Raw genomic sequence first — 26,681 nt, forward strand, 5'->3', positions numbered from 1 at the left:
GGCCAAGTTGAAACCACCTCTTCTACAGACCCTCTCTGTCCCCCACCCCAATCTGGAAACCACTTTGCTACTGTCATGTAGCCCATGGCGACATCTGTAATTGTCTTCATGGCTGCACAGTAGGTTGAAAATCCTCTGAGGCAGTCCACACAGTGGAAGGCAGCTGTCTGTGTTACTCACTGCCTCATGCTCAGAAGACCTTCAGTAAGTATTTGTGGGCTGCATGAGACCAAGGACCATTGTTTGATTTACACCCCATGGTCCACCTCGCCCAGGGCTGGAGCTACAGCAGGTGTGCAGTAAGGGTTTGTTGAAGGAGTGGACAAAAAAAATGATCAAAATATGTTTACAGTAAACAGAAAGTTCATTCTGTGAGCTTCCAGGTAAGTCTTCTTAGTGCATTCAGGAGAGGGGGTGAGCTGGAAGGCTGTGAAGTGTCCCTGCCACACGGCCTCACGGATCCTGCCTGGTTTTTCCTACCCGTCCCTGCCAGTGAAGGGGGAGCAGAAAGCCCTTACATTACTTTGAGTGATGTGGACCACACAGGCTGGGGACAGGCAAACCAACATGAGGACCTACCTGCAGCAAGCCTGGGATGATGTCGGCGAGGAGCTGCAGCAACAACTCCTTGGCGATCCTCTCGACGACTTTGGTCTGCATCTTGATGGCAGCAAGGTTGATGGGATAGTCCGCCGTCTGGATGATGGGGCAGAGCACCTTGATGCACTGCTCTGGGTGGATGGAACTGGCTAGTGTGGACGCAGCCTCCTCAGCCACTCTCACCACCTGAAACACCCGGTTTCCCCAAAGAATGAGCTCCACATGCTGTACGAGGCAAAAGACCAAACATCACTTCTGTCTGATTTCAGAGGCTAAAAAATAATGACCTCACTCAATGTCAGATGGCAGCCATTGCTCATCTGTCTCAATTGTTAAAGTAAACACAGAGGGGTTTGCAGAGTGATTTTAAAGGGGAGTGTGGGCCTTGGAAAGGCAGGTCTGAGGGATTCTGGCAAAAACCTTAGAAAAGTGGTACTCCACGTATGGCCCCCACTCAGCTGCTCATTTGGAAATGGAATTTCTCAGGCTCACCCAGATCTGCTCACTCAGAGGTGGGCTCTAACTGGAGGAGGGGGTGCAGTGAGCTGTGTTGGTAAGCACCAGGTGATTCCTATAGACACTAAAATTGAGAACCTCTGCCATAGAAGACTAGGACCTGAATACAGAAAGGCTTCCCAATGGCTTATGGGACACCCATAAATAGAGCATCTGGAAAGAGGCCTGGAGGAAATCAGTGACTTCAATGCTGGCACTTCCTGGAAGAGGCCCACCTGCCAGGCAGCTGGGAAGGTGCAGAGAAGACCCTGGAAGAGTTTTCCTGAGAAGGCTCTTCTGAAAAGTTGCTTTTCTAGGACTCTGTGCTCCTGATGCCCCCTTCGCCTTCCATTTTTAGGGAAGTAAATGAAATGACCGTCTCATGGTCAAAGGAGCAGCCTCTGACCTCTAGAGGGCCACAAGTCCCTCTTATAATAAAGATGGAAGCTAAATGCAAAACCCAGTGAGGAAGGAGGAAGACAGCAGAAGGCCTGATGAAAAAGCCTAGGCCTCAGGCTCAGGGAGCAAGTCCCAGTCACACTAGTCCCCATGCTAACACTTCATGTCCTCATCTGCAAAACAGGGATGTTTGGTGATGTCACAGAGAATGAATGGTGAGCAGTACTCAAGATATAGTAGACAGTCAGTGAAGGATGCTTACTACTATCAATTGCACAGAGTACATAAATTATACAAATGATATATACAGACAGACACCAGGCTATATGCACATGCATTTTCTTACAAAGTACAACAGAACTCGAATACTTTTCTCCTATTGCCAGCCCTGGCTCGGCTGGTTATTCCACCCAGATTCCTCTCTGCATTATGCTCTGCTACTCAAAATAACTCAGCTCTAACTTCATATAACAAAAAGGTGAAGACTACCAGCCCACGGCTTCAGTCATCCCAGCCCTTATGATGAAGCAAAATAGGCCCATGGCAACAGCATACGGATCATCTGGCAATCTGCTTCTAGTTATGGGCATGAAGTGGGTAAAGACGTCTGTAGAAGCCACCTGAGCTGTGTAGCAGACAGGCCCACGCCTGGGCTCAGAGACCACACACGCTGCTTTGGGTCACTTTGGGGCCCTCACTGAGGCTCCTCCTGGGGCTCTGGGAAGAGGCTGTGGTTCCAGATGAGGCTTGGCTTCACCTTCAGCCCAGGGATGCTCTGCCCCACAAACAGGGCTCACTTCAGGGAGTGTGAGTGAGTCCATGTGTCGGCTCTGCTCTAAGGAATGGTAAAGGGAAATTTTTTCCAACACTAGGCAGCTGAGTTCATCTCATTAACAATGGACACGTTTGGGGCCAGCCATGCTGCTGACGGTGGGTTTTTCACTACGAAGCTCCATATGAGGTTTGGCTGCTCACACCCACTACCTGGCACTTATCACTACAATTTTGCCTGGGAGAATGTGCACCAAGGGTTAACGCTCTTTCTCTCAGGGCAGTGAAATTGTGGGTAACTTTATTTTCCTCTTCATACTTTTTAGATAGAAAAATTGCAATGAACATTAGATTGGTGCAAAAGTAGTTGCGGTTTTTACCATTACAATATAACCTTTGTAGCAAGGAAAATGTATTCCAGAAAATCGATTTGAACTGTTTGAGGCCAGGGAAAGCTGGCAGCCCAGCCCTGGCTCAGGATGGAAGGTGGTAGGGCGGTGCACCTGAGCAGGCCGCACCTTGTTCGTCTTCCTGAAGGGAACCCCACCCCAGCATATGGGAGGTGCTCTGTGGTGAAGCCAGCACAATCATCATGACTATTCCTGCTGAGCTCCCACCATCTCCATAACACCCTTCTGCTGAACTACAAAACTCACTGTCCCTCAGATGTGGCTGACCCAGTGCCCCAGCCCCTCCCCAGGCCTCCCTATCAGACCGGTAACACTTTCCACCAACTTCTGTTCTGTCTGTGACACTCATATGGCACCATACGTAAATGGCTTTGTATTTTTGGTGGTACTTCCATGCATGTTTCTACTTATCAAACAGCCAGGAGCTGAAATGTTTCTGTTATACCTAAGCACCCAGGAAGCTGGGCATTTACCAGGAGTTTAGTACTTACTGATGGACTGAGAATTCATTCTTCTGTCTGAGAACATGCCCCACTTAAAGAGGTCCTACCTCCCTCAGTTCTTTCTTGTTAGAGGCCTTTTGTACTTTCCCTGGGAGGACCTGCTAAATACTTGCAGCACTGAGGAAAGACTAGGATTCTGATGAAATAAGATCACCACATCCATCATCATGCAGCCAGCACCCTAGAGTGGCCACAGTGCAGCCACCTGGCTGGGATTATGTATGAATCCGTGATGCAGGCCCCGATCAGGATGGCTTAAGAGTAACTACTGTACACAGGTCAGAGCACCTAAGATTCACCTGTACTCACTATGTATGTGAAGGTCAGGCTTGAGGACAAAGCACTGTAGAAAGGCAATTTTATTTTAAAAGTCATGTCCAACTCTCAAGCACCTCATAAGATTCTTTCCTCTCATTTGTGCTCTGTGTGCACGTTTGTTCACCCCACACTGACCAGGTGCCTCCTGTGTGTCAGGGACTGAGCTGCAGCTCAGGCCACAGAGCTGATAGGGACTGGGCCATGCTCTCGTGGTTCAGGGCAGGGTGAGGGCAGTCTATGCAGATGGACAGCACGAGGGTGTGGAGGCCCAGGAAGGAGCCAGATGGCAGGGACCTGCTGCCTGATGCACTTCCGGTGAGTGGCCAGGATTAGACAGAAGGAGGCCGGTGAAGGACAGAGAAAGAATGGATGGGTGCAGAAGGCTTCTCTGGTGTTCTACAGGCCTTCCTCCAGCTCAAGGGCCTTCGGCCATGCACAGCCAGCCTCCCTTGCTTGCCTCGTCCAGGCACCTCAGCAGCAGACCTTCCCTTATCAGCAAAAGTGTTAACTTAGACCCAACATTTATGACATCTCGCTCCATGTCACAAACATACAGAAAGAAGACTATCTGAAGGAAGCCCACTGGGATTTCTTTTTCTTGCCAACTCAAACGCCTGCCAAAGGTAGCTTTTTCCACACAGGTCACCTGAAAACAAGAGTATTGTTTGGACCCTAATGTGTACATATGACCTTTAAGTTTTTCACCCCTACAAGGGCAGTCTCCAGAGTTAGATGAACACAGTCTCAGCATCTGGGAGAAGTACAGGAGATAAATCTTTGTTCAGTCCTCTGGCAAAAAACTTCCTTGTTCTGAGCTTCCATTTTTTTAAATAAAAACTCCTAAAATGAGGATTTTAAGGCATCTACTTTCACAGTTACCTAAATTAAGAGAGATAAGACGTAAACCAGCTTGGTATATTTTAGCTATAAAACACATGATGGCTAAGCCAGAGACAGAGGCTCACGTCTATAACCCCAGCTACTTGGAAGCCTGTGCTGGGTGGATCACTTGAGCCCAGGAATTTGAGACCAGCCTGGGCAACATGGAGAAACCGCATCTCAAACAAAAGCAAAAGCAACAAACGAAACAAAACACAAACTAGGTGCTGGTGGAGGAATGAAACCAGAGTGGAGCTCAGCAGCAGAGGTGCCACCAGAAGGCACAGCAGCTGAGCCGGGAGCTCCCGAGTTGCTGGAGGTGGGGGAGAGGGGGGCATTCAGTCATCACACTGAATGTTCTAAGAATGGGTAACAGTGGTTGCCAGCTCCTTCCCTGGGGTCCAGTGCCAACATCACAATGAGTCTTCCCTCTCCAATGACCTCTAAGATGCCCAAGTGTCCTCAGGGAGGCCTGGCTCCTTCCTGCCTGCATGGTCCTTCCTCTCCCTGCTGACACCCTGCCCAGCCATGTCTCTATGCCCCTGGCCAGGTTATCCTGAGGAGTCACTCACCTCAACACAACTCCGAGGAAGCCTCATCATTTTATCACTGCGGGTGAGAATATTTTGCTGAAATTGTCTCTCCCATTAAACTAAAAGTTCCTTGAAGGCAAGATCCCATCTCAGCCATCTTTCTATCCCTATGCCCAGCACAGCATCCAGTATACATATAACAGGTGCTCAATAAATAGCTGTTGAATTAATTTCCCCTAGCATGTACATGTGTGCATGCTTGCATACGTACACACACACCACACACCACACCACACACACACACACACACACACACACAGAGTCTTGCTCTGTTGCCCAGGCTGGAGTGCAGTGATGTGATGGTGTGATGATGACTCACTGCAGCCTTGACTTCCCGGGCTGAAGAGATCCTCCTACCTTAGCTTCCCAAGTACGTGGGATTACAGGCACATGTAGTACTGCAAGTTTTCTGTAGGGGTCTCACTATGTGAGATGGGGTCTTGCTATATTACCCAAGCTGGTCTCAAATGATCTGCCCACCTCAGCCCCCCAAAATGCTGGGATTTCAGGCATGAGCCACCACACCCAGCCCAATGGACATATTTTTAACGCTCATGACTCACAAAGTCACATCTGGAGCATGCCACATTGACTTGGATTTACACCTTTCCTAAGAAGCTAGCATAGAACACCAGAAGCAAGGCAGGATATCTACAAATAATCAACTTGGGCCGTGGAAAAATCAACTATACAAGACCCAGAGAGTCCCATTCCAGACGACACCGTGGAAAAGCAACAGACTAGTTCTTTGGAAAAGAGACTTCAGCTCAGGTTTTTCCTGTTGCCAGTTGTCTGAGGAGAACTGGCACTATTTCTTGGAAGAGCTCCGTCAGGTAATGGGTTACCTCAGATGGGGTGCTCTTCTTCCTCCTCCGTTTGCGTGCGTCCCGAGGGCTTCTCTGAGTCCGTGTGTGTTTGGGAAAGGTAAGCACGTGACGCACACCTATGTGGCTACGTTACACACAGCTGAGTGGATGGCGAAAAGTGGAAGGAGACAGTTCCTCTCTTTTCTAATCGGGCCCAGCAATGAAACCATACTCAGAAACTGCTGGCTTTCTACTGTAAGAAATCACTGCCCAAGTATCTTTTTTTTTTTTAACTTTCCTTTTTTTTTTCTCCCTGTGGTATTTCAGGAAAAAAAATAAAGCTCATTTAATATTCCGTATTATTGCCTTAGGATAAAGTCTCATAAGTGGAATGACTGGGTCAGAGTTTAAACATTTTTTTTGAGACGGAGTTTCGCTCTTGCTACCCAGGCTGGAGTGCAATGGTGCGATCTTGGCTCACTGCAACCTCCACCTTGAGTTCAAGCAATTCTCCTGCCTCAGCCTCCCGAGTAGCTGGGACTAAAGGCGTGCACCACCATGCCCAGCTAATTTTTTATTTTTAGTAGAGACAGGATTTCACCATGTTGACCAGGATGGTCTCGATCTCTTGACCTTGTGATCTACCTGCCTCGGCCTCCCAAACTGCTGGGATTATAGGAATGAGCCACCATGCCCAGCCACTGCCCAAGTTATCACAACACCTTGCCTGAGAACTGAGGAACTTTTAGGACTCTGTTCTTAAACCTTGGGGAAGAAATAAAATGTCAGAAAACACTGGATTATTCTGTAGTGTATCAAAGTTAGAAAACACTGATGCACAGGAGTCGATGTCTGAGATCCCCCAGAAGGTAGGAGGCAGCTCAGTAAGTGGAAAGATCACGGCTTTGGAGACAGAATTCAAGAGTCGATAGCGTCGCTTTCCAGGTTCAACAGGAGCAAGCTAAGGCCTCCTGGCGCTCTTCAGGGTTGCAACAAGGATTAGTGAAACAAGGCAATCAATTGCCGGGTTCGTGGTGAGAACTCTCGGTTTTCCTTCTCTACTCGCCATCTCCCGCACTCTACTGCCACTCAGGTTAAAGTTAAGTATCCTATGGTGAGCTTCTGGGAAAAAAGGCTGTTTCAGATCTGCTGAGCTAAAACCCAAATCCAAGGATGCTTTCATCTTATAAAAATCCAGGAATTCTAGATGTGGCCTGCATGAAGCATTTGGTCAAATGTATCTATTATTTATTTTGAGAGAGTCTTGCTCTGTCGCCCAGGCTGGAATGCAGTGGCGTGATCTTGGTGGAAGCTTCCTGGGTTCAAGCAATTCTCATGCCTCAGTCTCTTGAGTAGCTGGAACTATAGATGCATACCAACACGCCTGGCTACTTTTTTTGTATTTTTAGTAGAGATGGGGTTTCACCATGTTGGCCAGGCTGGTCTCAAACTCCTGACCTCAAGTGACCTGCCTGCCTCAGCCTCCCAAAGTGTTGGGATTACAGGTGTGAGCCACTGTGCCTGGATGATCAAATGTATTTAACATGGATGAAGGCTTTGGTTCTAAAATGTCTGAAAATAAAATGTCAGAAGCTGCACATTAAGATAGGTAGTTTGAGGTCCTCTTTTTCACTGGGGTTAGAGAAAGTTTCCCAAGACAGACACTGGTTTTGGCAAGGCAGGTAGGTGTTCTCAACTTCCTTCTATATGCCAACTCCTGGCTTTGGCGAACTGCCTGAATCAGGGTGAACTTTAGGTTTTGCCCCTGTGTTCTATGTAACATAAGAAGCAAAGATTATAAATGTAAGCAAACAGACAGCAAAAGTCAACACAGGCAGCAGAAACAAAGGAAGACAATACTATTCAGTACACAAGGTGCCCAGAAGTGGCAAAGATTTAGAAAGGGGTGAGGGACTATTCAAAGAGGACAGGATCAAGAAGACTTCTGGGTTATAATCTGCCTTGAAGTCATCAAAAACGGTTCCAATTCTGCTACAGTCTCATTAGAAACAGGTGACTCCTCCCCTTTTCAAAGTTAGTGAAATAATAGTGTCTAGCTAAGAAATGCATAATTTTCACATTTAGGTTTTTAAAACTGGGATCATTACTCTGGAATACTGATGAACGTTTGCCTAAAGGTCTCTTTCTTTTAGCACATAGTTTTCAAAATTTCAACTGTATGTTTTAGGTTTACGAGGTTTGATCTGGCTCTGTCACAATACACCAGAATAACTGGTTGAGTAAAAAAAAACAAAAAAAAAAAAAGCAAAGGCCCAGGAACAACGACAGCTGGAATCAAAGAACTCTTCAGAGTAGAGTGGCCTGAGCTTAGCGCCTCAATCGTGTGGAAGCTAAGGAAGATGTTAGCGCCACCTTCTGGGAAAGGCCAGGAAGACCTTACAAAAATTGGATTGACCCACAGTTTATCCACCAAGTGTACTACGGAAAAACAACCAATGCCCCAGGTTGGCACTGACGTGGTCCCGGGATTTATGGTGAAGTGCCAGCCTGGTCCTGAACATGGGACGAGAGTCCTCAGTTAGGCTCAGTACCAGAGGGAAGGGAGAAGGCAAGTTTCAGGCTGTAAGTCTGAAGATGAGTTTTGCCTCTGGTTCTGGCATCAACTAGCCAAGTGAGCTTGAGGTAAATTTCTTCACTTTCTATGCCTCAGTTTTCCTCATCAGTAAAATGAAAGAGAGAACCTGAATCAAATATTTTAAAAGTATTTCAGATTAAAAAATCTTACCATACAGCTCTACCTGATGAGTATTTTCCCCTGAAAAATGTGCATGCACAAAATTCCAGGGAGCTCTGAAGATCCTGAGGAGTAGTGTCTCTGTGAAATGACCTCTAACCAGACAGTCATCACATTCCTGCCTGGAAAAGTAGAGTCAGGGCAACATGATGAACATCTTCAAATGTGGTCAGGCTCTTAGGTGGGAGATTCATTCTGTTCTACTCTAAGGGGTATAATTAGAGCCAACAGGGGCAAATCATGATGAAAAGGAGTCGGCAGAGGGGCTGGGAGCCCAGGAGGTGGTGTGTCCTGCTCTCTTGGAGATGCGGCAGAGGCTGGGCTGGCCTCTCAGGAGGTGCTCAGCAACAGATGGGAAGCTGGACAGCACATATAAGGCTCCTCTTCCGCATCCTAATTCCTGTATCCATCTCTAAAAACCCATGGCATTTCCTAGCTTAACGCTGACAATGTACCGGCTACCCCAGCAAAAATATGAACGAATTCCAAACAAAGCAGTAGTGAAAAAATACAAGTCGTTATTTCTGACTGGTGTTTTAGAGTTTACTCAATTGCATATAATAGCCTCTTAGATGTATTTAGAGAAATGCAGTTATATCTGTTTTATGTAGAATTTTAAAAACTTGATAACAATTCTATTCAAAATCAGTCTACTTCTTCAATGGAAAAGTATAAAAAGGATACTATCTTCAATTTTCAACAATGTCAACCACCTTACCTCACTTGACTTTAATGCTGGCCTCTCAGGGAAGGGTATAAAGCCCCGCCCTCCACCTCCTACCCCGCATACAAATGCTTTAAATATCCAGATAGTATCTGTGACTTGTCCACAATCACAGCCCGTAAGCTGGCAAAAGCAGCATGTGAACCCAGGCCTTCAACCCCCAAACTTGAAGGTTTTAAGATTAAGCAATGGCTCTTTCTGAAGCTACAAGAGCTAAAGGGCAAGAGTCACATCTGGCTCCTATGAGGGTCAGTTTATCAGTGAGGTGGAACTACTCCCCTACCTGCTGAATAACGGCAGGAGCAGCCACCGCCATAGCTGCCACCCAGAACTAGACACCATGCCTGGCACTTTACAGGCCCGTGAGGTGGGCTATGGTTCTTCACTCGACACAGCAGAACACGAGGGGTCAGAAAATGGGAAGTCTCCTGCCATCTTGACTCAGCAGGGTTCAACCCAGGAGTGTCTTCTGAGCCCATGCTTTCTCCCTTGGCCACGTGGCTTTGGCTCCTAGCTGGAGTTCTTTCCCTATCTGCTCCTTCTCAGCCCATCTTAGGTTCTAACTCCCTAAGAAAGTCTTCCTTAACCATTCTAGCCCACTCCTAAACTCCTGGTGCACTTCACTTTGAACCACACATGACTCTTTGCTTTAACCTCAACTAAACTATAAGACTCTTGAAGACTATACAGTACACTACTACCCAACAATAATAAAACATCTATTAGGGTTCGTAATATTCGTATGACTGCTGGCTCAGTAACTTGAAACCTCTCGATGAAGCTATATAGGTTTTGGTTTTGTCTTCTGATTAAAAAGCAAAAGCCTACAAAGGAAATGAGGCTTCTGGTCATATCCTAAGGTTGGGCTCAGGGAAAAGGGAAAATTTAGAATTTGAGGATTCAGTTTACTCAACAGCCACTTGTATTACCTTGAGGCTGGATGAAACACAGATAATCATCTAGTCCACTTGCTAGGATAAGAGATAAGGAAAAACCAAGGTACCGAGGGGTAAAGGCATTTCTCCAGAGTTCATGCAGTATATTATTTCCCAGTACCCACGGATACAAATGACTGCTGCCCTGAGGGGCATCTAAGGGCCATTCCTGAGCACAGAGGGTCTGGCTGAGATGAAGTCAACTAGTGATTCTAATTGGTATTTGATAATACCCCTTCTCTGGCACACCGGTGCTTCTCTCTGGCTACAGCATTTGTCTAAAGGACTGCATCAGACACCATGCTGGCTGGGTGAATCAGAAACCAGAAGTTCCCAGGAAGTTCTCTTTTCTTTTATAAATAACTTTGGCCTGACTTTGCCATTTTAATTCTTTTTTTTTTTTTTTTTTTGAGACAGAGTTTCGCTTTTGTTACCCAGGCTGGAGTGCAATGGCATCTCGGCTCACCGCAACCTCCGCCTCCTGGGTTCAGGCAATTCTCCTGCCTCAGGCCATTTTAATTCTTTAAAGTCACAGAATAAAAAGTTAACTAGAAATGATTTAGAAATAAAACCCCTGTAGATATAATAACCGGTGGTTTTATATTTATCTGAGAATCAAACTTCTTAAAACAAGCCAAACTACTTGAAGCTGGATTCTGGTGCCTTAAACACCATGACCTTTGGTGATCCAGCATAGTGAAATGAATGATGCTAGCATTGTCCTCTTTTAATAGACAAATGTAACTGAATATTCACTAATGTGGCAAAGTTCAGAATAAGCTAAGTGTACTGATCGGAAAGCCTCAATTACAGAATATCTTCAAAAAACAGAGTTGGTGCTTCTTTCAAGTTTAAATTAAAAAATAAATTTAAAAAAATAGAGATAAAAAAATAAAAAATAAAGAAAAAAGTTTAAATAAAATATTTACTGTGAACTTCAACATTATGAGTATTATATGCATATCAAGATAACTGGCAGCAACAAATATTCTTTCATTAAATGTGCATAAAATGATTTAAAATTACTACATCAACTGTTTCCTGAGAAATGGGCACTTCTGAAATGAATAAGGACATCTAAGAACAGTTTTATGTAGCAATATTTGTATAGCATATGACAATTTTAAAAGCATATTTCTATATCATAATATCTTTCATTCTCACAACCGAACTGCTTATCCAGGGTTATATTGGGATAATGAAACTGAGAACAATGGGAGAACAGCAGACGCAGGACTAAAAACCAGGTTTTCTGCGTCAAGATTCGTATCTCACACTGACCCGAGAATCTCTCTGTAATATCAATTCCCTTCTTTAATCCTCTCTTCCCAATCACCAAAGGAGAGGTTCTGTACCAGCTCTAACAGTTTACAAATTCTAAAATAAAAAGAGTTCAAATTAATGGAGTTCTCTTAGAAACAGAAAACAGGCTCAACATTTTAAAAGGTCCCTCTCAAGGCATAGCCCTCTAAAGTATTTGCTAAATGCTAACACGACTACAAACCACAGAAACTTCATTATTGAGGCACTGAAACTCAATAGCAAAATTTGTTTACTAAAAAGATAAAAAAGAAGTCAGATAATGAAAGAGACTTATTCAAATAAGGACTATGAAAACATTATATCTAAGCTCAGAAACATCAACTTTTAAAATAAAAATTCTAAATTGGTGTCCAAATCCTCCATCCATCTTGCCTACTACAGAACATGTATATTAGCTTTGGATGAATGGAGTCAGACAAATTTGGCACTTGGTACATTTTCAGGGTGTAAGAAACACATTCTAAACATATAGCTCCTTTTAAAAGAAAGTGAGAAGGCAGACACTTGCTTATATGATGAGAAAACGAGCCATCAGCCCTACCTCATCCAGCTTCCCTAATAGCTTTTGTGACAAATTTCAATTTACAGAAATTGTATTTTGAGAAGCTGTCCTTCCTCGCTGCAGTCACATAGTCAGAGTCATAGTGCACATGCTGGTGTGGGAACATCACGCTGGCAGAGGGAGACCAGCTGGTGCCAATGTCTCTAAAAGCTGCCCCATGTTAACCTGCCAGGTCTCATGTTCTTCATCTCCTGCGGAAGTCCAGGTTTTGTCTGGAATAGAAAACCAACTAGCTTCTTATTGAGAAGGAAGTTCCAAGAAAGCTCACTCTGGGATGAACATACTTTGGAAGTATTAATGAGAAAGGAAAATAGATTATGTCTTTGTATGAGTAAAAAGTAAGTCTAGATATGTTTCAGATCCTTTTCAGTAAATGTTTGGAGTCATAAGAACTGAATGAAATGATGAGAAAACGGAGGGACTAGAGAACTATTATGTGCGATATTAATATGCCAACAAGATGCCTACAACACAAACTTTATATGCATCTAAGCCTTCTGTTCTAAAAAATAGCAAGAAGGAATGGAAAAAGATTGGTTAAAATAAGAGGAAGGTAAGAAGAACCTCAAGGAAAAAGGAAAAAAAAAAAAGGAAGGAAAAAGGAAAAACCCAACCCCAAACCTAAACACGCAGGTGCCTGAGTTATTATCATAGCTCCTGGCAAAGTGACAGAGTGAAGTTTTCTAAGGAAACTCCAAGGGCAGTGAGTCAAGGTGAGTCAAAGTATGCAAAGCAGGAAGGCCTGCCAATGCAGGCACTGTTCCCAAACACGTCCCCTCCTCCAGCTCGACCACGAGTCAGCAACAGCAGCATGGGGACCCTTGGACCTGAGCACTGCTAAGTTTATTTTAAGCAGGATATATTTTCTGCTCTTTTCCCTTGGGCAATTTAAAGGGCCTCATACCTGAGAATTTTCTCTTCTAAATTTCCAATTTTGGAGAAAAAAAAAGATCTTCCAAGAAAACAGTAAATAGCAAATCAATTACTTAATTTTGTTCACTTATACTTTTTAGGACTCACTTTAAAGACAGGTATTTTCCAACTGCAAAGTCAGTAAGTGCACACCAAGACACCATGGACAGCTTGGCATTTCATTTAAATGCCAAGTCCAAATATGTACTGCCTCATGAAAACAACTGATAACATCTCTATGTAAAACAACATCAGGCCAGGTGCGGTGGCTCATGCCTGTAGTCCCAGCTACTCAGGAGGACTGCTTGAGCCTGGGAGGTAGAGGTTACAGTGAGCACACATTGTGTCACTGCACTCCAGCCTGGGTGACAGAACAAGATCCTGTCTCAAAAACAAAGCAAAATGAAACAAAATAAAAAGAACATCATTTTAATTTCACTTTTTGATCATGTATTCTCATTAAGGAGAAGCAATTATGGTTTAAAAAAGTTAGCACAAGCCAGTGGCCCCTTAAAGGAGACAGAAAACGTAGCCAGTATCTCAGTCTGCCATTAGTAACTGCTGTGCATACAGTTCCTCCAGGACAAGCTTGTCCAACCTGTGGCCCAGGATGGTTTTGAATGAAGCCCAACACAAATTCATAAACTTTCTTAAAACATTATGAAAATTTTTTGTAATTTTTTAAGGCTTATCAGCTATCATTAATGCGTTTAATGTGTGGCCTAAGACAATTCTTCCAGTATGGCCCAGGGAAGCCAAAAGATTGGACTCCGCTGCTCCAGGACCTTCCTTCCCCACCTGGGAATCACTATGATGATCATATTAGCTCAGCTGGTCTTCACGTTTTTTAAATGAGTTATTATAAATAAAAAGTGCTCTGTTCAAATATGAGTGATTATCACCATCATGCAACCAAGCTAGGTTTCGGAAACCCAGTTATTATAGTCTGAAAACACATCCGTCCCCTGTGTACTGTGCACTCTTTTCTTGGACTAGCAGGTGGAGAGGCCCAGTCTGAGGACAAGACCCTGGCTCTTGCTGAGCTACAACTGTGGTGGAGATTTGAAGAAGTCAAATCAGTCCCTGCTCAAGCAGCCACACAAATGCCAAATAGAACTATGATCTAGGTCTACTGCATTAATCATAACTCCCTTAATCCATGAGCCAAGAGATCAAACTGAGCAAGTAGTTGTGTCTCACTGGGGTCAAACCCATTACCTGGCAAGCTAAGTTTTCTGAAGTTCTAATACATGATTTTGTTTCCCAGAGTTCCTTTTACTGAAGGATGTCACTGAAATCATTTGTATCAGGACAGCTCCAGTCACCTCCCCACTCTCTGCAGGCTTCTAGCTACTTGAAAGCCTGGAGAGGCACAGGGGCTGGACAATCCAACAAGTAACAGGCTGAGCTTTTGCTGAGTGTGCACCCTCTGTGGCATGTCTGCAGGACACAGACATGTCCTGCTGCTCTCCACCAGGCAGCTGAGTTGCCAATGCCAGGAACTGCAGGGATGGCCTGCTAGCACTTTAAATATCCAAAAGTGAGGGGGAAAGGCATGGCAGGGCTGCCTGTACTCAGTCTTATCTTGCAGAGAGAAGCACACTGAAAAGCTGGGAGGGGGGAAGATCAGTATGGCAGTGTGTTACCCACTGTTGGCAGGTGTGGGGCTGAAACCATCCCTGGCCATCTCATTTAATTCTCATGAGAAACTTTGAGGAAACATTCATTCCTATTTTACAGACAAGGAAATGGGAGGCTCAGAAGGTGAAATGCCTGGGCCACAGATCTGGAGCAAGGAGGCGCTGGTTCTGGGACTTGCATGTCAAAGCTGATCTCCATCTCCCACAGCAGACTACCAGAGGCCAAATGCCAGAAAGAAGCAGCAGACCCTCCTCTTCCACAAAGGCAGCAGGAAGCCTGGACATGGAACACATCTCAGGGACAGGGCAAGCCTGTTGGACACAGTGAGGAGCTGGGAACGAACAAATGGCACTGGCCTGGGAAATGCACCACTGCTCAGCAAGGACAACAGCAATCGGGACTCCACTCTGTATTATGACATGGCCGAGTTCCAAGGAAGGGGCCCTTAAGCTGTGCACTTATTCTGACTCATCTATCTCCACATCCCAACTGCTCCCCACGACCCATCTGTTCAGCACCCTGGCCGCATGACTGACTCACCTCCTTATGGGAGTCTTTGTGGGCTTCCAGAGTCTTCATAATCGTCAGCTCAGCGTAGTTTTTAAATCTTGCTGGTTGATTTCTCAGAATTTCCCTCAAAACTCTCAACGCCAGTGCTCGAATTGAATGCTGGAGTACAAGGGGAAAGGAAGACATCACCAAACAACACACAGCACTTTCATACACAGCAGTCAACAGGGTCGGCAAGGCCAAGCACCCAGCTCTGGGTTCCCTGGAACCCTGCAGAACCCTCTACACAGATCACACAGTGATCAGCTCCATGAAGGCAGACACTGTGCCTTAGGGTGACATTCCCGGGATTTAGCACCTGACAGGCACTGAAAAAAGCTTGAACAAGCCATACACTCGAGATCAAATGAGGATGAGACACCTAAGTTCATTATCAGTTTTCTGGGGATTTCCAGATTTCCTGAGGCTTCAGCCTACAAATTATCCTTCTCTAAAATGTATGAAAGAATGTGTACAAAGCACTTGGATGTTTCATCAACACAGCCTGTAAGACTGTGAACTCCCTAAGGACAGTGGAAGGCCTGTCGTTATTCTGACCTTCCATGCGATGAGATCACTGGGTGTGTGTACCTGCCTTGAGTTGGTTAAGGCCAGAGTCACAGATCTGGAGGAAAGCCATTCCAAACAGACTCCTAATCTCAATAAAAAAGAATGGAGTTTATACCAGAGCCAGAAAGTACATCCTGATTCTTTGTCACTCATCTGTACAATTCACACACTAATACACCATTTACCTGTCCTCTATATGACATCACTTTATCTCCCAAGAGAGCCGACAAGGCATAACTGCTTTACAAGCCAATACTTTGTCTTTTTTTTTTTTTTTAAAAAAAAGTAAAACAGATTACTTATTAGCATTCTTCTATCTTTACTTATCCCTAAACCAAACCATTCATCCAAAGCATCAGAAAGTTATCTGAGTCACCACGGCATGGCATGCAGCAGCCTTCCTGTCACTCGGCTGCCACGCAAGTCCCCTCTAGTTAACCCTGGGCATGGCCTGTCACCTCCTGGCAATCCTCCCCATCTCCCTCTTCCAGCTCCTCACCACAGCACTCTCTTCTCATTTCTGCTGGCCTACACAAAGCTAATGTGGACAGATAAGGTTTTTCTTGTAGAGGTTTAATTCTGGCAATTCCCAGCATCTATTCCTATCTCCATGTAAGGCACCAGCTCCAAAGGTGAGAGAACACAGGACATTGACTAGATTACTCCCCCTTTTAAGAGTTCTCAATGTGCCGCATGCACATCACAGATCAGACCAGACATGTCATGAATACCTAGTTTGTCATATTCAAATGTCCCAGCATGATGAAGCTTTTTTATTTTAAAACTAATAATACAAAAGTCAGAATCATACTTCTGGAACCTGTCACTTGATTAAAATTATTGGAACTGCTATATGTAAGGGGGAACCAAGATGTAATTTCATGGAATGTAGCATTTAATTGGGTCTTTAAAAAAATGAAACTTTTTCTCAATTACACATGAAACAAAAATGAAACACAAAAAAAAGTGCATCCTAAAAGACCATATTCTATGCTAATGAAGTTTTAAGAAATTCTGTGTTACAGCAACTAGATGCAGGAATGAAGTTCCCTCAACTACCATAAACCCAGCTGCAGACTACGCACGTACGCCAAGAAGCAGCTTGTTGCTGATAAAAACACTACCTTACTAAACGTCCTCAGAAAATATGTGAAAAATGAACAAATACATGTTTTGATGTAAACAGTAAGCACAACCCGGAAAGTAAAGCTGGAGCCAACCCCAGTGAGAAAAGGACAGCGTGACCCCATTACATGGAAAGGGGCAAGCTAAGGCCAAACCAGCATCTCACGTCTTTGTCTCCAAGGGTCTCTAGCAGCAGGAGCAGAATGGTCTTGAAGTGCTCCTCCCAGACGCCAAGGCTGTCTTCCCGTGTGATTTTGAGCAGCTCCAGCAGGGCTCCTTTCCGTTCCTCCACCCGCTCGTTGTGGTTGGACAGCTCTTTCAGAAGGTCAGCCACCAGGTCAGAATGGTCGATGGGCACTGGTGAGACACACCAGACATACATTACCTCGTGAGGAAATACCTGGCACAGGGGCTCCCTCAGTGGTGCCCAGCGATTCTCTTCTTCCCGCCTCATCTCCCAGAAGTAACGCCTCCTTCACCGTTCCCCTCCCGCCCTCCACCCTGCTTCGCTGTCCGGCCTCAGCCTACACACCCTCTGCCAACCTTCTCACCAAGTTCACTGTGAAAGCAGAGGTGCGAGACCAGCTGTCCAGCACCAACAGTCAATGTCTTCACCCTTGCTTGCTATCTTTTTCCTTCTACTTCAGACAAGAGCAATGCTTGTATCTGCCAAAGGAGGGCCTCAACCCTCTTATTTTCCAAAACTCTCTCTCATTGCCGTGATCCTGAGTCAGCCCCACCACTGGACAGCCTCTTACCAGGGCCAAATCCACTCCCGTACACACATTCTCCTCAAGGCCTCCTCACCATCCCTTTCTCAAATGTCTACAGCTTAGGAACCAGCACGGTGAGCAAATGCCAATCAAGGTGTCTGGACTACTGGTGGACTATCTATGTGGAGAGTAAAAACTGGCCCAAAATGACTCAACATAGTTACCTGTAGGGCTGTGAACACGGTTTCTATGGCAGAAAGGCACATCCTTTCTCCTCCATGTTCTTTTAAGAAACCTCAACTCTGAATATTCAACTTTAAATAGAGAGGATGGAAAAACAAACAAATCAGACAAGTTATTAGGAACTACTTAAATGTGTATTTGCATATTTCTTTAATTTCTAAGATTGGATAGCAAACACACAAGAAAGTCTGAAATGGTCAAGAACTCTGTCATTTCCTCCTGCCTTTTTCTTTAAGTCTTCAGCACACAGTTGGTGAATAACCAACACTGTCACTTCTACCTGAATCAAGATCTGTAAAGGAGAAGGTAAATAATCCATAAGCAATGAAAGCAAATACTCCACTTCTCCCAGGAAGTGCCAGTCATTACAAACACTGTACCCTATTAGCTTACTGCCCAGTAAACAGATGTGTGGGCAGAGTTTGAGATACTACCCACCAGCATATAAGCAATTAATAGCCAAGTGATTTGGCTTTTAATCCCTACAGCCATTTCTGCTTTCAGACAGTTAGAGAACTCTCCTAGCTTAGCATTCCCCTACTGTCTGATCCTTGCAAGAGATCAGCTTTCTGTTCTTTGTGCCCCATTGGATCTGGCATCTGCCTCCAGCACAGTCATTCTCTGGTATTAGGGTGACCACTATCAGTCTGCTCCCCTGACAGACCTTGAGCTCTCTGAGGCCAGGGACCATGTCTCATTTACCTCGGTCCTTGGCAACCTATACACTTCATAACATACAGTAGGCCCTCAGTGGATGTTAACTATTTAGAATTCTACTGTAGGTTCTAATTTATTCATTCAAACTTGAGAAATAAAACAGGCTTCAGAACAATTTTTTAAAAGCACTATCAAATTGAAATAAATCAAATCATGTAACATGAGAGGTGAAAAAATAGATAAAAATACCATTGTACCATGTACAAAAATATATATTCACCATTCACTGGTTTATTCAATAATAGACACTGGTCTTAACACAGGAGCCAGAAAGAAAGCAGACTAGCTCTGCTTCTGCTCCATAATCCCTATGTTATATGCTTATGTTACATTTTGGGTAAATCTTTCTGACCCAGCCTGTAGCTTGGCACCACACATGATAATGCATGTGCTCAGTGTTATGTCAGACCCCTTCCTCCCAAACGCAGCATGGAGGTCAGCACAGCTCCAGGGAGAGCTGGTTACAAAGCTGGTGTAAGAGGAGAGGGAAGCCTCGGAGCAGTGCTTCAGGATCTCACTCCACAGCTTGGGAGCTGGGATGTGCAGGCCCAAGGCCTTCATGAAGGCTGAGCCCATGCTCACCATCCTGTTTGCTCCTCTGTCCCTTGATTGCCTGGGTCCTGGGTCCTGCAGAGAAGCTTCCCTGAAGGCAGAGGTAGCCTTTCCTTATGACAGCTCTTCATATCACGTGTGACTGTTTATTTCCTCACTGCCCCGTGACCTGTGCTCTTGTTCACTGTCGTGTCCCCCGTGCCGAAGCACAAGGTAGAGATGCAGTAACTAGTGCCTGAACAAATGACTAAGCAGGAAGAACAGACCCAGTGTCTCCACTCACATCTGACCAGTGGGCCTGGTGCTGGCCAGACAGGAAGGAGCACATGGGAAGCACTTCTGGATGGGGACAGTTAAGCAAAGAGACACCAACCGTCTCGAAGCTGCTCCATGTCGTCATCGAACACAGCCTCCTTCAGGGCAGTCTTGTCGTAGGTGTTGATGGCATCTGAGTAGGGGTACGGGTTGTACTCTCGCGCCCGCGGCCCCGGGAAGGCACGCGGAGGCTGGGTGTTGAGTAGCGAGGTCTTGTTATCCAGAGCTGTCCGGCCTCCTTCTACCTCGCTGCCCCTGCGGCCCTCGGTGGCAGGAGAGGCAGCGCCCCCATCGCGGGACACCTGGATCACAGCACACTGTCACTTCCCTTCTGGGACTTGTAATGGACATTTCCTTTGAATGCTCAGAAATATTAGGAGGGCCAGAGATTTTCCCTTGAAATATGTACGGCCAGTGGCAAAAAGACAGCTGTTAGTATTCCAATGAATATTAATTTGGTGTGAAAACACCAAATCCATAAACTACCGTAAAAGGAACAACAGGGCTGCATTTGTATCTAGTCTTTACACTTCGAATCTGCTTTACCTTGTAAATTGGTGATTCACTTTACCGAGCTGTCTTCCGAGGGATACCATGCAACTCAGAAGGACCCTGAGAAAGAAAGGCTGTCCACTCACACCCCCGCTCTCAAGGACCACACCAGCCATCGGGGCTTCTCACTGCAGCCCTGGCCCAAATGAATTCCTTGTACTATGTGTATTCCTGCCTAGTGCTGGGCCCCAGCGCTTCACAATCTCCTGTGACAGGGAACCTAGCACCTCCTAGGCAGATCATTCTTCTTTCAGATATTTCTAATTCAGAGTTGTTATGCTGTATCAGAGAATGGGTCTTAAGTATTTTCCCAATTTTGTTTTTTTCCCTAGTATATTCTGAATGTTGTCTTCAACAAATCCAACCGCTGGCCCTCTAACTGGCCCCTTGCCATGGTATTGACCCTACGAGCCCTTCGCTCTTAGGGTCCTCTCCTATGGGGCAAACCAGTGGTCTAACCCCTTTGCAGGTGGCATTGTAGCCCAGCAGGTAGGGGCTGGATGCTGGCAACGGGGCCAGACTGCTTTCCTCAACCCAGACATCTGACTACCTTACAATGGTGGAAACATTCCAGGCAGCCACAACACGTTGGTGATCCCTATGGCAACATTTTTACTTGTGCTGATGACAAGATACATTTCTCTCATTTTGTGCTAATGCATTTATACTTTCTTCCAGTTGTGGAAAAGTATTTTAAAAATTTATAATTCAGTGACATTAAATACATTCATGATGTTGTGTAACCATCACCACTATGTATACCCCCAAAACTTTCTCATCATCCTCAACAAAAACCCTGCACCTCATCCCTCTCCCTTTTTCTGCAACCCCTGACAACCTTTAACATACTTGTCTCTCACAATCTGCCTATGGTGGTACCTCAGATAAGTGGAATTGCTGAACACATTCCACTGTGTGTATATACCACATTTTGTTAGTCTGTTCATCTGCTGATGGGCACTTGGGCTGCTTTCGTCTTTTGGGTCTTGTGAATAATGCTGCTATGAAACAGGTGCACGAATATCTGTTCAAGTCCCTGCTTTCAATTCTTTTGGATTTGTATCTAATGGAGGTGCTGGGATGTGTTTGGTTTTTAACACCCACAAACAAAATTTTATATTAATTTAATTAAGATATAAAAAGTAGTTCTTTAGAGAAGTATAAGAACATCCTCCCTAGGCACCACACCACAACTAGCCACAGGTCTCCTGGATGCTGATCCTGTGCTTATTGGTCTGCCTCTCCCATGACACTGGAGCTCCCAGTAAGCCATGGTGGTGGTTGGTTCAGACTCACCATTTTTATCACATCATGAAACAAAACTGTCCAGAACGAGCAAAAGCAAACTGAGAAAAAAGGCACTTAACATTCCTTGACAAGATAACTGAGGGTTACTCTTTTGAAATTTTATAAAATTAATTATCTTGGGCCTTTCAATACTATTTTATGGTTATTAGCAAAAGGCAAAAAAACAACAAAGGTGAGGATGTGGAGAAAAGGAAATTCTTATATACCGTTGGTGAGAAAGTACATTAGTATAGCCATTATGGAAAACAGTATAGTGGTTTCTCAAAAACCTAAAAATGGAAGTACCATACAACCAACAATTCCACTACTGGGAATTTATCCAAAGAAAAGGAAATCGGTATACCAAAGAGATGCCTACACCCTCATGTTTATTATAGCACTGTTCACAATAGCCAAGATAAGGAATCAATCTAAGTGTATATCAACAAGTGAATGCATAAAGAGAATGTGGCATATATACACAATGGAATACTATTCAGCCATAAAAAGAAATGAAAGGCTATCACTCACAGCGACACAGATGAACTGGAGGACAATTATGTTAAGTGAAATAAGACCAGTATCATATGTTCTCACTCATTTATGGGGACTAATAAGAGTGGAGCTCATGGAACTAGTGAGCAGAAGTGTGGTTACTAGAGGCTGGGAAAGGTGGGGTTGGGGAGGAAAAGAGCCTGGTTAATAGCTACAAAATTACAGCTAGGTAAGAGAAACAAGTCCTAATGCTCTATAGCAGGAGTCCCTAACCCCCAGGCCATAGACTGGTATTGGTCTGTGGCCTGTTAGGAACTGGGCCGCATAGCAGGAAGGGAGCAGCAGGCAAGTGAGTGAAGCTTCATCTTATTTACAGTCACTCCCCATGGTTCACATCACTGCCTGAGCTCCACCTCCTGTCAGATCAGTGGCAGCATTAAGTTCTCACAGGAGTGTCAACTCTACTGTGAACCGTGCACGCCAGGGATCTAGGTTGTGTGCTCCTTATGAGAGTCTAATGCCTGATGATCTGTCACTGTCTCCCATCACCCCTAGACATAACCATCTAGTTGCAGAAAAACAAGCTCAGCGCTCCCACTGATTGTACATCATAGTGAGTTGTATAATTATTTCATTATATATTACAATGCAGTAATAATAGAAATAGAGTATACAATAAATGTAACGTGGTTAAATCATCTGCAAACCATATTCCTGCCCCCTGGCCCAGTCTGTGGAAAAATTACCTTCCACAAAACCAGTTCCTGGTGCCAAAAAGGTTGGGGACTGCTGCTCTATAGTGCTGTGGGGTAAATACAGTTAACAACAGTTTATTGTATAATTCCAAAACACTAGAAGAGAGAATTTTTCAATGTTCCTAACATAAAGAAATGATAAATGAGCTGATGGATGTGCTAATTACCTTGATTTGATTATTATCTCTTAGTCTAGGGATACTTACAATATCACACTCCTTTTTGCCATCTCGTTTAATTGGTTCATTCAGATCTTCTTGGCTTCGAAAACTAAACTTTTCAATGGCTTCTGTAACTCCACGTAGAGAACTATAGATTTCTTCAGAGTTCAGGTTCTCTGTATCATAGTCCAGCATGCTAAAGATCAAAAATATTTATTTATTAAAATGAAGCATATACATAGAACTGAGATATGGGTGTAAGTTACTTCCAGTAATTTACAGAGTAAGACATATTTATAGTTTTGTTTATTGGGTGATTTGGAATGAAAAGGAGACATCTTATTAGAGTACCACCACTGGACAATTACACATCTTCCTTGTCAAATCTGCCAAACACATTACATCAGCACTCAATAAAAACCAGTGGGAAACAACAGTAACCACGAGAATGTAGGAACTCAAAGAGTGACACTGGTGACTGAAGGCACAAGATAATGAAAGTGGAAAAATAACTTTCTTATTTTGAAGATGAAAAAAAGGAGTTTGGTTGTTACTGGTCTCAAATGTACAAACTTAGGAGGAATGGGCAGCTGGAAATAAAGCTAGTAGTACAAACCAATTTCAAAGGAGCAAAGTAAATGACCTCACAAGACTAGGCTATACTCCCAGGTATTCAATCCAGAAAACAAACAAAACCCTATCAAAAACAACCAAAAAAACAAAAACTACCTTAGACTCAAAGTCAGATCCACCCTACGAACAGGCCCAGAAAGTCTAACTCTCACATCATCTCACCCAGAAGCTTGCTGTGAATATCAGACTCTTCTACATCCTTCTATTTGGAGTTTTGTAATTAAAGCAGATTTTATAAAAAGTCACATTCCTGGATGGATATCTAAAAATCCTCATAAAAGCGAGAAATATTTGTTGTTCAGGGAAAAGTGTTATCGACTGCTGTCTTTATAGACACTGGGCAGAGCAAAACATGAAATGAAGTGCAAAAACCAAACAACCCTTTTTGGTGCACGGTAGTTTGCAACAAGTGCCTTTTAGAATCCTGAGAACAAAAACCATCCTGAGAATATAAAAGAAAAGCATGGGATGGACGTATCAGCATAAAGCAAGCAAAACATGAAGCAACAGTCAACCAAGGGCAAGTTAAAAAAAAAAATCTTAGTTTTAGTGTCACTTATTTCAAGAAAGTTTCAAGAAAAGATCAGATGGGTTCATCTAATTTAACTTTCAGGAAGTCCTGAACTATACTGAGGATTGCTAGGGACACACAAAGAATCTTTGGCTATGCATAAGTAAGCATGCAACATTGTTTAAGGACTAAAGAAAAGCAATCTTCCTGTTCCTCAAAAGAGTAATAACCGAAGAAACTAAGTATCCTTCCTACGGACAACACAACCAATCCTGTATATTCCTAAAGTGAGTTTCCTGTCATGTAAAAATGATGAACATTTACTAAGTACTCTTCCTTGAGTACTCTGCCTTCAAACAAAAAAAGTGTGGGCAGATGAGCAAGATAAGACTTGGAGAGCTCCCACTTGAAATGGCTAGATCTCTACTGGCTTGATGTTGCAATGATCCAAGTGTTTTCTAGGGCTGGTGCTGGTAGGTTCTAGAGCCCAAGAGCTGACCACACTCTCCAAGATGGGAGCTATTTGTCTACAATTATAAATATGGCCCAGATAAAATCCACCTTTCCTGATGAATGAAAGAAAATACACAACCCAACTGCATTTGGAGAGTTCACAAAAAAACATTCCAACTCAAAAGACTGACTTGACCATCAAACAAAGAGAAATGTGAACCCTGAACAGGTTTGCTGTTGAAATTCCAGGTCTATAACTGACAGGAAGTATAATAAAAAACCTGAACAGAATTTAAGATCTCAACCTCGTCTACCTTCACAAGGCTATCTATCAAAAAGGCAACACTCCTTAGATGTGAGGAACGCATGACCGAGGGGCCAGAGGCTCCCCTCCTCCTTCTGAGAATATCACAATACAAGGCATTTATACATCTGGCCAGTACACTTATTTTTAATATATAAAGACTGAGTATTATGACTCAAATAAAAATATATATACAACATGTAAAAAAAAAAAAGCCTTAAAATACTTTTAATCACAACAACCAAAATTAACAGCATAGCCCATGCAAAAGAAAAAAAGTCCAAAAAACTGAATGATGGGATGAACAAGAGGAAGTCTGGCGGAACGTTCAAGTTTTTTAAGGGATGTCACAATATTATTTTCCATTATGTCGCTTCAGATAATTCATCTCATTATTCTTAACTTGAACTTTCTTAAAAATTATTTCATTTCAGTTCACATAACTTCACTCTTACAATAGCCTCTTTTATTTTTAAAATAGGAAAATAAAGGATTCTGCTAGTAATTTCCTTTTTCTCACTTTCAATTAATAAACCAACTCCCACTCCCAATTCAGGAGCACCATTTGCAGAACCAAGAACAATCAAAGGTGTCTTCTTTTACACTTACTAGCTTGAGGTTTGAAGTATCTCCTTGGTATGAAGCTAAAACTGTTTGAGCTCCAGGTGACAGACATAACTGTTTACCTCTAACAGGAAATGGACCACGCTACTTTCTTTGCTATCTTTATGCTGTGACTTGACTTGTATTTTTCCAAATCAGTAACTGTTAAGTTCTCACTTATAGGAAAAAGAACTTCCCATGAAAGCCATCATCAGGGAGGGTAGATAGTGTGTCCTCACAAGCAGTATATAAGGGAGCAGCACAGCAGGACAGCCTTAGAAGCTGACTGAGAAGAGACCTGGGGAAACCTCAATCTGCCATCTGCCCCATAGCCTGTCTTGTTTCAGCCCGGAGACAACTCCAGGACATACTCCTAGGGTTAAAGGTCAGGCCCTGGTCACCTGTAAACACTCTGGTTAGAATCCAGAAGGGCTCCCTTAGAGTATTTAAGATTAGGGAGAATTGCTTAATCAGTTAATAGTCACTGACTAAGGTTAGGCCATGCCACCCAACATGGAAGCTGAATGCAGCCCTGGGCTTGCCCACTAAAGGATCCATGGTGTGGGTAGGGAGGAGAGCATGGGGTCAGGTCTCCAAGAAGAGAGAAACTGGAGAGAGAAGTCTGCCTTCATTGTCATTTTGTAGGGAAAGGATACAATGCATAGAATAAGGACAGTCATTCCTTGTTATGGAATCAATAGGATTTTGGCACAGAGGAAAGAGACAGACATATAGATTCCCTCTTAGTTTTATGGAACTGATAGGCTTTCTAAATGTAAAAGTCTCTAGTCAACTATCTCTGCCTCCAATGGGCAAAAGAAGTTGTAAGTATTTGTTAAGCATTCTCTTTTAATGAGTTAGGTCAACATGTATCGTTGTGTATATATGTGAAAGGTGATCCTAGGGATGGGATGTGGTCTGGAGGGCAATCTTGATGCCTGGCTGGTGGAGAAGCTGAGTGCCCAGGAGAGGACGCAGATCAACATACTGGGAGACAGTCAACCAACTGATCTTACACTTGGAGGAACAGCTAACCTTAAAAAAAAGAAAGACAAAGGAGTGAACTGCTTTGTCAAAATTAAAGACAGCAGCCATCTCCTCACCTGCTTGCCCTAACCTTGTGTATCTAGAAACATTCATCGCAGGGTTCTCTGTACATTTTAGAAGTGGCTTTCAGTGGTATAACAGCTTCAAAAGGAAGGTGTTGTTAATGTATTTCATTTACTATTTTTGGCTTCACTATGTAGATTATTTGTATTCCACAAAAGTCAGAATGCAAATCTGCACAAAAGCTATCTATGAAGCATTTCAAAAGTAACAGGCCATTTTTTAAAACCCTTTTCCTATCACACCCTCTATCGTAGAGGGTAGAAACTCATCTCACAAAGCACAATGACAGCTGTACTGCCTGGTGCTCTAACAGGTTTCTAGGGAAGAGATTATCTGATCTCTGGACCTTATAAAAAGCACCTCCAAGAGATCCTGAAACAGACATGTGCAGTACTATGTGAACTGTT

At 43.9% G+C, this 26,681-nt stretch overlaps 1 protein-coding gene across 50 annotated transcripts in view; it reads right to left on the reverse strand.

Moving 5' to 3' along the window:
- CLASP1 (cytoplasmic linker associated protein 1) overlaps positions 1 to 26,681 on the reverse strand; it is a 289,654-nt gene that overhangs the window by 10,298 nt on the left and 252,675 nt on the right. For 27 of the 50 annotated variants that reach the window (XM_054257722.2, XM_054257721.2, XM_078328010.1 and 24 more), the window contains 5 exons: positions 22,706 to 22,856; positions 19,469 to 19,712; positions 17,037 to 17,227; positions 15,167 to 15,295; positions 580 to 786 (listed from right to left, as the gene is read on the reverse strand). In XM_054257722.2, coding sequence (XP_054113697.1) covers positions 580 to 786; positions 15,167 to 15,295; positions 17,037 to 17,227; positions 19,469 to 19,712; positions 22,706 to 22,856 — 922 coding nt within the window. Of the gene's footprint in view, positions 1 to 579; positions 826 to 15,166; positions 15,296 to 17,036; positions 17,228 to 17,807; positions 17,898 to 19,468; positions 19,713 to 22,705; positions 22,857 to 26,681 lie in introns of all 50 variants that reach the window. The other 23 variants (XM_078328009.1, XM_078327990.1, XM_078327993.1 and 20 more) reach the window with 3 other exon arrangements.

This window comes from Callithrix jacchus, chromosome 6 (assembly GCF_049354715.1).
Source record: "Callithrix jacchus isolate 240 chromosome 6, calJac240_pri, whole genome shotgun sequence".
Classification (NCBI taxonomy): domain Eukaryota; kingdom Metazoa; phylum Chordata; class Mammalia; order Primates; family Cebidae; genus Callithrix; species Callithrix jacchus.